The sequence below is a fragment of the Leucopleurus acutus genome, assembly GCF_964270905.1.
Source record: "Leucopleurus acutus genome assembly, chromosome: 14".
NCBI lineage: Eukaryota > Metazoa > Chordata > Mammalia > Artiodactyla > Delphinidae > Leucopleurus > Leucopleurus acutus.
The window spans coordinates 17,019,069-17,031,419 of record NC_139156.1 but is presented as its reverse complement, the minus strand read 5'-3'; the positions used below and the strand labels follow the sequence as shown (position 1 = coordinate 17,031,419).

General features: G+C 46.1%; 1 protein-coding gene and 1 long non-coding RNA gene across 27 annotated transcripts in view; one reads left to right on the top strand and one right to left on the bottom strand.

Moving 5' to 3' along the window:
- The window catches only part of TCF7L2 (transcription factor 7 like 2), a 197,264-nt gene extending 186,122 nt beyond the window's left edge, over positions 1-11,142 (top strand). For 4 of the 26 annotated variants that reach the window (XM_082854759.1, XM_082854783.1, XM_082854780.1 and 1 more), the window contains 5 exons: positions 1,360-1,408; positions 2,005-2,055; positions 3,416-3,488; positions 4,107-4,179; positions 9,019-9,040. In XM_082854759.1, the coding sequence (XP_082710885.1) occupies positions 1,360-1,408; positions 2,005-2,055; positions 3,416-3,488; positions 4,107-4,149 (216 nt within the window). In that variant the 3' untranslated portion in view covers positions 4,150-4,179; positions 9,019-9,040. Of the gene's footprint in view, positions 1-1,359; positions 1,409-2,004; positions 2,056-3,415; positions 3,489-4,106; positions 4,180-9,018 lie in introns of all 26 variants that reach the window. The other 22 variants (XM_082854763.1, XM_082854762.1, XM_082854782.1 and 19 more) reach the window with 6 other exon arrangements.
- Positions 1-12,351, bottom strand: part of LOC309971397 — a 1,020,865-nt gene that overhangs the window by 356,443 nt on the left and 652,071 nt on the right. The gene's annotated exons all lie outside the window — the stretch shown is intronic.

Genomic DNA, 12,351 nt, shown 5'->3' with positions numbered 1-12,351 from the left:
GGCATCTCTGCCTTGGGGTTCTCCTTACAGGGCCTCATGGGTTCTTGAGTCTTCTACGAGTGGCTGTTCTTGTCTCTTCTTGAGTTGACGTCAACATACCCTGAGAACTTTTAGGCAAAGGTTAATATTTAGATATTCTGAAACAAATAGACATGTCAGACCACCAGTTCCTTTTGTTTGTGACGCTTCGTATATACCAGGCAGCTGATTCCTACGGATGGGACTGGAGCTAACGGGGGTGAGGGAGAACTAGTTTCAGATCTGGAAGGGGGCGCTTACCTCTACAGAGTTCTCCCCTACTCCCATGCCAAATCCACAGACGGGAACAGACCGCCAAGATATCAGGGAGGGTCAGATTGGAGAATGTGAATCACTCCATGCAGTGTATCGCCCGTAATCCGTTGGGAGCCTTCCTCGGAGGGCAAGGCAGTAAATAGGCAGGCAGTGTAGCCTAGCGGATAAGGGCTGTGGAGCCAAGATCGCCCGGGTTCCCATCACGTGGCCCCATCATCCGGTAGCTCTGTCATCTCAGCAGACTGCATGCACTCCTCTGTGCCCCGGTGTCCTTATCTGTAAAATTGGAACGATGATCACACCTGGTGTATAGGATTGTGTGAGGATAAATGAGTCACTAGGAATAGCACACTTAGAATCATGTCTGGCACATAGTATGTGATCAGTAAATGGGAGCTGTTATTACTAAGAGTATTATAGTCGTTACGTAAGTGGAAAATGGCGAGAGCCGAATGTTCCCCTTTATGGATGTCCACTCGGCAGTTTGAAAAGCAGCTCAGATGGTTTCTGGCTCTGTTTCACCTCTTTTCTCCCCTTCCGTCGTTAAAACCAAGGCCCACGCTACAGTGCCAAGAAAATCCCGTACTGAGGCTTTTATGTTTTGATTCCGAACGAGGACCATTTGGCCTTAAGAAGAGATTTGCGTGGGGCAAGGAGGCTCTCACAGCCATCTCAGTGTCGTTCATTTGTCCCCAGGCTCTTGGGCCACTTCCGCCCTGTTTCTCCACACCTCCCCGAAGCTTCGCCATCCAGTTCTCCCCTCCCCTTTTATGGATACTCGGGGTCAGGTTTGAGTATGGACATAGACGTATCGGGAAAGAGGTCTTTCCTCTCTGCCCCGCTGATCCCTTCTCTTCTGCTGGGCGCGCGTTCCTTCAGCTGGAGCGCAGTTGAAGGGCGCTTGGATTAAAGGGGGGTGGGGGGTGGGAAAACACTCAGGAGCCGGTGCGGATGGAGGTGGCAGCCAGTGCCTCTCCTCCTGCCTCCTTTCCAGGTGAGCCCAGGCGCCCTCCTCCCATCTGCTTCCTGAAATAATTCCCTGTGTTTCATCTGTTCATCATCTAGGGGAAGAAGAAGAAGAGGAAAAGGGACAAGCAGCCCGGGGAGACCAATGGTAAGCTTGAATAAGCAGGATGGAGAAAGGGAGCGGTACTCTGAGGACCACTCTTTTATGTCAGGCTTCTATCTGGGGGAGGCAGGAGAAATTCAAGGCCAGGACATTGTTGCGGGGCGGGGGGGACCCATCTTAGCCAGCCTTTTTGTTTATGCATTTTAATTAATTGCTTCATGACTGCCCTTTTAAAGCTAGTAACATTCATTGTTGCATGAAAAGCACATTGTTAAGTCTAGTGGAATGTGTTTTAAAATAACTGCAGAGCCTGTAAGTGGAGAGCGGTAGGCATGCCTAGGCGGGGATTTATACACTCTGCTTATTCTGTATGTGTCTGAGTAGGGAGAAGGAGGGGGCTAGGGGAGCAGAAGGGGTGTGTGCGAGTGTTTGATATTAACTGGGCCGTTCCTGAATGTTCTGATGCATGCCTTTACAGTGGTCAATTGCACCCAATTTAAATTAAGGAGGTTTGTCATTCTCTAGAAGAAATTAGAAATACTGCATAGGCAATCTCAGAGGTCCCTTCGAGAAGGCCAGGCTTTTACAAACAACGACAAAAACATTTTGAAGGCTTTGTATAATTTGTTCTTTTTTTTCAGAACACAGCGAATGTTTCCTAAATCCTTGCCTTTCACTTCCTCCGATTACAGGTGCTAATGTCATTTTGAGTCATTAAAATAGTTGATAAACTGTTTTTTTAATTTTTCTTGCCATTATAGTTTTATTAACATGAAACACGTATGACCTTTGAACATTCTTTAAAATGACCATCTACACGGTTTCGTATGTTTCGGTAGATTTTTTTTTCAGTTGCTTTTGTTGTTTTTTTTGAATTTAATTTAACTTCTGCTTTGTTTATTTATTTTTCCCGTAACAGTTGTTTAAGCCATGATGACAGTGATTTAGAGTTGAACTAACTGTGCAAATTGAATATGCAGTATTTCTTTAAAAGAGACTGGTAAAAAAAAAAAAAAAAAAAACAGAAACCAACAACAACAACAAAATGGAAGGAATTCAGTAATAAACCTCCTTAATCTAATGGCATTTTTTCATCGCTCCCACTAAGTTTTCTCACGCAAGCATGCATCCGCAGTATGATTATTTTTTCCTTTGCTTTTTTTTATTTTAGTTTTTTTTCCTTCCTTTTGCTTTTCTGCTCATAACTTGCAAATCCACTAGCATTTCACTGACTGTACCTGCTTAAATGCTGCTGTGAGCTTCCAACTAACTCTTAACAGCTCATTCACACAGCCTGTTGACCTTTATCTGTTCCTCTCTTAATATTAATGAAAATAGATTTACAAAAAGGAAATATGAACATTCCAAAAGCTGCAATATCCCAGTACCACAACCCCTTTCTTTCTTTATTTCTTTCTGTTTTGTTTCGTTTTGTTCTGTTTTTATTTGTAGTTTTTTTTTTCTTTTTTAAACTGTTGTACTCTGAGAAGAAAAAAGCATGTGACAAACTTAATTCCCTCCTTTGCTTTATTTTCTTCTTTAAGAAAAACAAATTGAGAGAGAGAGAGAGAGAAAAAAACAAAAAGCAGAACCAAAAGAGGAAAAACATTTAAAACTTAGTTCTTCAGTATCTAACTTCCCTTTATCAGTTCAAACCAAATCGGAGAGACAGTCCTTAAAGAAGGGATACTGCAGCTTTATTTGCAACAGCTAATTTCACAAGTTGAATAAGAATGTGATTTTTTTACCTTTTTTTTTTAATTAAAGAAAGTTAAAAACGAAAGTCAATATTATGTAATTAGTAACCAGGTCATTGATTTATTCCCTTTTTTATTTTTATTTTTTTCTTATTTGTATCTTTCTCTTCCCCCCTCCTCTCTCCTTCCCTCTCTCTCCCTCCCTCCCTCCCTCCCTCCCTCTCTCTCTCTCTCTCTCTCTCTCTCTCTCTCTCTCTCTCTCTCTCTCTCTCTCTTCTCTTCTCTCCTCTCCCTCTCCCTCTCCCTCTCTCCCACGTCCTCCTCTTCCGCTCGCTTCTCTCTTGAACTCATTCAGACCTGAGCGCTCCTAAGAAATGCCGAGCGCGCTTTGGCCTTGATCAACAGAATAACTGGTGCGGCCCTTGCAGGTGTGTATAGATTTCCCAGATTCGCTGTGCTGGTTTGCAGCTGGTCTATTTGGTCCTTTCCCCCCTTCTCTGGCCTGTTGCTTTGTAGCTCTGTGTGTGGATCTTAGGAGACAGGAGGGTGCGGGACACTGCTCTGTGAGGGACGTGCTTGTCCTCCTCGCTGCTGCTAGCCAAAATGCCACTGTAAAACAGCATCATTCGTGCCTCCTCGGGTCAGCGACAGCAAACCCCAGCGCGCCCCCTCCCAGGGACTGTTGCCTGCCAGCCCCTTCCTCCCGACAGCCCAGGATGGGGGCTCAGTGACATCCATCGTAAGCCTGGCCTAGGTAGAAGCAAATAACGTCACCTTTTCCCCTCCTCTTCTCTCTCTGTTTTTATTTTTTCCTTGTTGTTTTTTGGTTTCTGGTTGTTGTTTTTTTCTTTGTGTTTTATCGTTTTATTTTATTTTTTTTCTTTTGATGCATAGAAGTCCTTTCCTTTCATGTCCTTGGTGAGGGAAGACAGTCAAATAGAACCGAGGTGATAGCGAAGACAAGTCAGCTGTAGCTGAGATTTCACATCCAACTGAGCACGACCCACCATTGTGTTGTATTTTTTGTGTTTACCTTATGCTAACAGATGCAAATACTCCAAAGAAGTGTCGGGCACTGTTCGGGCTTGACCGACAGACTTTATGGTGCAAACCGTGCAGGTATATTCCCTACTGCGAGGCCTTTGGGAAAAATCAAAGCATTCTGTCCTTCTGGTACCTTAGTGTGTCAATATATTTTGACCTCATTCCTATCTACTTCCCCACTGGTATCAATGACTAATGATCCTCATTCTTCAAAATTTCCTTGCTAATTTTATGCCGTGTCCTCTCCCTACTTTTCTCTTTCTCTCTTTCCCCTGCTCTTACAAGTAACATATCCCTGGTGGTAGGACCTAGACCACAGCCCTCACAGACCAGGACGGGCACTTATCCTTTTGCTTTGAAAGCCAGCATTCTGGAACTGGCCCGGCCCTGTCAGTGCTTCCGTGGCGTGTCTGCAGGGCAGAGAGAGCGCCACCATGTCCCGAGGTTTCAATGAGCTCAAATTGGCAGCAGTAGCATTCCCATGCACTTGGAGTCCAGGCACTTGGAGAAGGGCTCTGGGGCAGGCTTTTTTTGGTTTCGTTTTGTTTTTTTGTTTGTTTTCTGTTTCAAAACCACGTCTCTGGACAGAGGAGCTTGGTTAGCTGACATTGTTTTACAGTGCTGAAAAGAAGCGTGGCATTGAACGGCGTGCACCAGCTGCAGGGCTGCAAGCAGTGAGTCGTGCAGTCACGTACTGCAGTGCTGGTAGCCTGCAGAATGAAAAATATGTATCTATACATATATCTAGAGAGACAGAGAGAGCACTGGTTCCAAAGTGAATCAGGAGAGTCCAAATTAAACGCCTGTGTTCCACCTGCAGGTTCCATCCAACCTGTAATTTCAGGGAAGGTGAAGGTGTAGGTACTTCCTTCTTGGTGGAGGGATACCAACTAGTTCCTGTCTCATTTCCTTTCCTTTAATGACCACCTTTGGTTAAATTTGTTGTTTCTTTGTTCTGATACAAGCAGTCTTTGAATTTGGAATATTATGATGGTAGGTATCTCAACACCCAAACACGCTCCCCTGTCTGTAGTGCCTCCCTTGTCACGTGTCCCTCTCCTCCACGCCCTGCCATGTGTTCCGTGTTTAGACGTTAGCTCAGATGTCCATTCCATTACGTGCATGCCCACCAGTCTCCTGTGTCTCTTCCCCTCCCCTGACGCCTGACGAGACATGGGCGAAGTGCTTCGCGTTGAGGGGAGAGAGGGCCCGAGAGCCTGTCTTGACAGAGGCTGCCCTCCCCAGGCGACCCTCATGCCCATTGATGGAGGACCGGGGGGCCTTGGGTGCACGTCCAGCAGGAGAGGGACCCCCCCCATTCTATGAGGTGACAGTGCCCACGGAGGTGACAGGTGGCCTTGCCACGCAGTCCCGGGGTCTTGTCTGTGCAACAGAAAAGTTTCACGATGCAGCTGGTGGAGGGTGTTAGGCATTTCATTAGGGCTGGCCTGGAAGATGGGAACTCTGCCGACCCTATCTAGGCGGTGAATTTGTGTCAGATTTTTCTTTGCGCTGAGTGGGAAGTTAATTAGCTACGGAATCCTGCTCTGAGACGCCTGCCGCGGTGAAGGGTTAGCTGATTGCAATGCCCACTCCTAAGGGAGGGTTTCTCACGCTCTGTAGAAACACATGGCCGACACCATCGTGCGCCCCTCGCAATGTGCTTTGTTGCCTGGTTTGTGTATTTGATTTGTGGGAGGCGAGTGGTGGCTTATGAGTCCCTTTTTCTGCTTTGGAAGCAGGTAACTGCAAGTTAGACTTGGCACTTTGGGGGATGAAAGTTAATCATGACCAACATTGACCAGACAGTCCTTTCTCACACCCAGCTGCACCTTGCTTAAAGCGGAGTGTGGAATCTTCTTCAGAAACGAGAATTTTCATGACGTTTTTACAGAACAAAAACAAACCACCCCGAGCCTTCGGAGCTGCTTCATCAACATGGTTCTCTGCAGTGCAGCTTGGGGGCGGGGCGGGGGGGGCAGCTGTCAGGGGGGCAGCGCAGGTGCTCAGAGGTCCTTCCTCTCTCCTCAGCACCATCTTCCTCTTTCCCGCCTCAGCGCCCTTAGACCTTCCGTGGTGGCCCTTCTTCCTCTGTTGGGGATATCGTTTCGTACTCTGAAAGCTTTAGCCAGATGCGTTTCTGCTCCTTTAAGTGCCTAATTCCAAAATAGGGTCAGGAAGAGCTCTTTCCTTTCAGAGTGAATCCATAAGAAGCTAAAAATGGATTTTTAAGGGGCCACCCCTTGCTGGGAGATGGAGCGTAGGTGGGGGAGGGTAAGAGAATGGGGTTTGTCCCTTTTTTCCTCAATGTTTCTTCTTGACTTTGCCAGGATCTAGCTTGATGCTAAATCAGTAAGTGCTTAAAAAAAAAAAAAAGAAGTTGCAAAACGAGGCATTTTCTGGCCTGTCCGAAATGGACGTGTCCCACTGCCGTCTGCTCCGCCACCTCTTAGAAGGAGCGGTCGCCCTGTCAACATAGTCTTCGTGTCCCGTGTTCAGATGCCCCCACTCATCCCCACGACCACGGAAACTTCCTATCATGAGGAGGGCAGGAGGGGGGAGGGGCGCACCAGAAACGCTCCTAGCCAATCAGGGCTCCTCACTCCCTGCGCAGGGTTTCTAATTTTATTTGACATTTGAGGACATTTTAACAAGATTCTGTTTTGAGCCCACCAAGTTGCTTTTCCCATCTTTTTCACTCTGCCCTAATATAGCATGGAACGCTGCTGGATGTCATTCCCTTGTTTCCTGTTATTTTTTCCCCTCTTTCTCCCATTTGTCCCTGTCGCTTTCTCAGTTTTGCTTATGCCCCCCACCCCTCCCCCTTTCTTCTCCCATTTTTGAAATGCATGGACATAGTTTTTTGAGCATGTTTTGATCTGCAGGCTAAGGTGGTTTAAAACTCTGAGAGGCTTAATTATTTGTCTTGAGTTTCTGGGACGGGAGCAGAGCCCACAGTCTATTTCAGTCTATCCCAGAGGAGAAAAAGGAACCTTGTCAAATTGAAGGTGAAGGGGGGCGCTGCCCTTGCTTTCCTAGAGTTCCTCTGGACCCAGAGCAGGGATGGATAGACCCTGAGGCCACCAGTCCAGTGGGTCTTGGCCTCTGGGAGTCAGGAAGGGCTGAGCATGTGCCCTTTCACCCCCCCCCCCCCCGCCCCCTGCCATCTTGCGGAGTCCACAGCCCACGCACCGAGGGGCATCATCAGACAGCTCTGGGGCACAGAACCAAGGAGGAACTCATTACACCCACTTCCTTTCAAAGGCCAGTGACATCTGACAGTGGTTGCCTTCAACCAGGCAGCATCTTAGTTGCTTTCCCATGACCGGAAGCCAGCCGGCGCTTACAGACAGAGCGTTATCAGCTGTAGTTCTGACTGTATTCTCCTTAGATCAGCACATTCCCTGTATCTGCATTACTTTTACAGCACGTGTGGGGTTGATCGCCAGGATCGCTCTTCCTACCAAATATTATCCCATCAGACTGGGATGAATAATAGGAGAAGCTTTGAGGTCACACGCTTAATGTCTTGAATGGATGTCCCCAACTTTAGATGATAAGCAAGAGAGGCTCTGAAATTCTCATTCCTATTTCTTACATAAACAGGAAATGGAGAGGGGAGATTCTCGTTTTGGTGCAGGGCAAAATTAGTCTTTCTGGTTTAAACCCTAATCCTGACGACCCCCATTCAACAAGGTCCATGCTGTGATTCCCTGGTACTTCTTCTTTGTCATCACTTCCTTGTGACAGGCTGTACCCTCCATTCACTGGCCCCGGCATGTGGACCAGGGCAGGATGCCCCTCCGTCCCATCCTCACTGTCTCTCCTTCTAGCCTTCTCACTATGGGGTGGGGGAGGGGAAGACCCCAAATCTTAAAAAAAAAAAAAAATCAAGTTTGAATCATAATTTAATCCACAACCTGCAGGCCATACAACCAGTTATTCTCGTTCCTTTGGATCATTTTCTGTTTTTCTTATTCTTCCCCCTCCCCCACCTTTGTTTATCCTCTTCTACCTGTTTTTTGGTGGTTTTTTTGTTTTGGTTTTTTATTTTTTGTTTTTGTTTTCTTTTTGAGTTTATTTGGTTTTCTTTTCGTTCCCCCCCCTCCCCCCCCAACCCCACCCCGATTCTGACCTCTCTTGATTTGGTGTGGTTCTTAACAGACAAGCCCAAAAACTCTCTGGGCGCCAGCAGCCTCTGGTGGTGGTGGTGGTGGTGGTGGTGGTGGTGGTGGTGGTGGTGGTGGTGATGGTGGTGGTGATGGTGGTAATGGTGGTGATGGTGATGGGTTAAAACCTTTAAGCCTCTTGCTAGCACTGCCTTCAGCTCTGTGGGCTCAACAGTCAGCATTTTGAGAGTTTCAGATTGATACGAGGCGCCTGGGGTGGGAGCTCTGTCTTTTTCTTTCTTACACACACACACACACTCGCACTCACACACACTCCATTGGCGGGGTAGGGATGGTAGTGGTGGAAATGGAGGAGGGTGGTTATGATGGGGAGTGAGGGCGTGTCTAAGCCAAAAGAGAAATAACAAACTTTTGAGTTCATCTCAGTTTGCACCTAGCCACCTTCTGGCAAATCTGTGCCGCCGTCTACAGGTGGTACCCTTTCGCTTGCTGGCTTATATTTGGGCACGGGTGGGGCGCTGGGTATTTAGTGGGGGCAGGGGAAGCAGGTAGGTAGGGAGTTCTGTGGTCTGACATGCTTGGTTTGCTGGAGCAGGCTTAGCTCAGTGAGCGCGGCACCCCAGCGTGACTGTAATCGTCCCCTGGCCGCTGGGCGTGCCTCCGCAGGGCGTGCCTCCGCAGGGCATCCGCTAGGTGACGTCACCTCGGCTCTGAGCATTAGAGAACTCTCTCCCGTGGCATCTTTGCCCTTTATTCACAGATAACTCTCTTCCCCTGTTTCTAGGAGAAAAAAAAAGTGCGTTCGCTACATACAAGGTGAAGGCAGCTGCCTCAGTCCACCCTCTTCAGATGGAAGCTTACTAGACTCGCCTCCTTCCTCCCCCAACCTGCTAGGCTCCCCTCCCCAAGACGCCAAGTCACAGACTGAGCAGACCCAGCCTCTCTCGCTGTCCCTGAAGCCCGATCCCCTGGCCCACCTGCCCATGATGCCTCCGCCGCCCGCCCTTCTGCTTGCCGAGGCCGCCCACGGCAAGGCCCCCGCCCTCTGTGCCAACGGGGCCCTGGACCTGCCTCCCGCCATCCCTCCCTCATCCCTGGCGCAGCCGTCGACATCTTCCTTACATTCCCACGGCTCTCTGGCCGGGACGCAGCCGCAGCCGCTCTCCCTCGTCACCAAGTCTTTAGAATAGCTTTGCCTTCCTCAGCTCCGGTTGCTCTTTCGTGGAGTGTTGCGTTCTGCTTTTCTTTATTTCCCGCGCCCCCTTCTGCCAGGTTTCTGTTTTTGTCCTCTTCTCCGTTTGTGCCACGTGGCTACATTAGTTAATGTTTATCGAGTTCATTGGTCAATATTTGACCCATTCTTATTTCAATTTCTCCTTTTAAATATGTAGATGAGAGAAGAACCTCATGATTCTACCAAAATTTTTATCAACAGCTGTTTAAAGTCTTTGTAGCGTTTAAAAAATATATATATATACATAACTGTTATGTAGTTCGGATAGCTTAGTTTTAAAAGACTGATTAAAAAACAAAAAGGAAAAAAAAGAAGCAATTTTGAAGCAGCCCTCCAAAAGGAGTTGGTTCTGTATTATTTGTATTAAATACGAGCTTGCGAACCAATCATTTTCCATCTGGTTTTTAAACCATAAGGGCACAATGAATGCAGTGCCATTTACTTTTTTTTTTTTCCTGTGTGAAACAACTTTTATTGTGATGTTACTTGTTATTGTTTAAATGTACAGAAACAAAGGGTTAAAATGTGTTAATATACCTTGTTCCATGGTGTTGTTCTTTTGGGGGGAGGGGGATGCTATTCAACAATTAATGGAATCACAACGCTGTTGGACCAGTAGTATTTATTGCTTTAGAGGTTGCTTGTCAAACCTGTACGTTGTCCCTTTTAAAATATGTTTTCCTTTTTCTTGAAACTGTATAAAGTTTTTTTCCCCTTAGCATAAGCATCTTATATATAACAACTCATTTGTACAAGGTTTTTAAGTTTATATATAAAATGTGTATATATATATTTTTTGTTTCCCTTTTGGACATTTTTTTTTTTTTTTTTTTTTTTTTTTTTTTGCCGTATGAAACCCAGATGCCGCCAAATGGACATTAATAGTTGCATTAAAGGATCAGTAGCATTAACAAAAGTTGCTTTAAAAGCCATTATGTAAAACAAGACTTGAAAATTAGTGAGGGAATTTTAGCGACGCTGTACGAGCAACAGTGGAAATTATCCCGTTTCCCCTGTGAACTCGCAGGCGAGCGCCCTGCACCCTGAGGACATGGACTGACCGTGTGCAAAACTTTATGTGCCAAAATTCTCAGTGACTTTAGCTTTCTCTCTCTTTTTGATGCTGTAATTTTTGTTCATCATGTTTTGCTGTGATGTTACATAGGTAGATTTGTATGTAGTTTTAATGTCACCTATAACAAGATGTGTTTGGTAGCAGATTGTCCAGAAAGCATTTTAAATGAAGAGGTATAAACCCTTAAGGGCCAAAAATTCTGTATATTAGATTACTCTTAAAGGAAAAACCAGCTGCCGCTTTTATGTACACGTATGACATACAAGTAGGTAGCAAACTTTAAAAATAAAAAAAACCTAGGCATGTTGATGTTACAAAATGCTGTATAAAGCTGAAACCTGTTCATTCAGTGCCATTGTAGTTGACATGAAGCGATTGTAAAACTGTCTCCGATTTTTCTCTGGTTTATTAAAATGCTAACTATAACATTTTTTGTGAATACTTTGAATGTTTCCTAACAGTTGTGATGTTACTGTTCCGTTTTATGCTCTTATTCCAATTTCATTTTTAATGGTTTGGAAGCCATTTTTGTAATGAATAAATGTTCATGCTGTACAGTATCTGTAGCATGCCGTTCTGGATTAATAAAAGCAACTTAGTGCAGATAAAGGCTGGTCACTTGTTTCTGTAGTTTGGCTTTTATTTCTGGGGAAGCTGGATCCGCCTTAATTTAACCAAGAGAAACGTGTTCCCAAGCTGGAACTTGAGACCCCATGGTTGGTATGGGTGGTGGGTGGTGACTTGGATACCAGAAAGGGACCTTGAACTCTTATTCAGGTTGCTTTCCACCTGCCCCCCGCCCCCATTCTTAATGTCCGTTTGCCACACTTTATGTACCTGGTTAGTTCATTTCTGAAAGCAAATATCACTCTTCTGGCTGTAAGACTGTCACTCGGATGTATCTCAGTCGGCCCTCTCAGAGTATCAAGCAGAAATGATTTCATTCCGGTTCATGAGACTTAGTTCGCCAGGAGGGGATTTAAGAAACCACATCATTGCCATTTCAAGGATCATTGATGTGAAAGTATCCTTATTTCTTTCTAAGAATTAACATGCAGGGAGCGATGCCAGGGTGAGCAGTTGTTAAGCAAGAAGGTTTTTAGAAAATTGGATCAAGGTGCTTCCATTACAAGTTTGCGTGGAGGACTCTTGCCATCCCTGAGACTCAAGTTCAGGGCTCTCCCCTGGCCGGGGTGCGCGTTCATCCCCATCGTCAACCAGGGGCCACAGTAAAGATCTTCCTAAGGTTTCCACTGCATTCATTCCTCACGCTGGCTAGGACGGACGGATGGATGGATGCATGCATGCATACGTGGTTCCACATATCTGGACAGCCTCACCTGCAAAGGACATGATTTCATTGGGCACGGAAGCTGTCTGTGTCACTGCCCTTGTTACATACGGTTACACGGTGTTGTCCTTAAGGACTTTTCTTGGAAGCTCTGCTTTGCTCAAGGTGATTTTTGTTCTGTAAAATCTTGATATTTTGTTTTCATTTGCTTTGTATTCCCGGGAAGGAGTGATTCTGGTTGTCCTTCCCCATTTTATTTTGCACGCTGGGACCAGAGTGACCTTTGAAAACACAAATGACAATATCTCTTCTTTGTGGCAGTGTGCTAAGCCACTGATGGGCATTTTCTCATTTCATCCTAACGCCTACCCCCTGAGGTAGATGTTATCCTCCCCCTCCACTCTCTGCTTTATTTTCTAAAACTGGGTTTGGGAACTCGGAGTGTGTGTCTTGTCCAAAACCACACAGCCTGTAGGGTGGTGGAGCTGGGATTTAAATTCAGCCCTGACTCCAAACC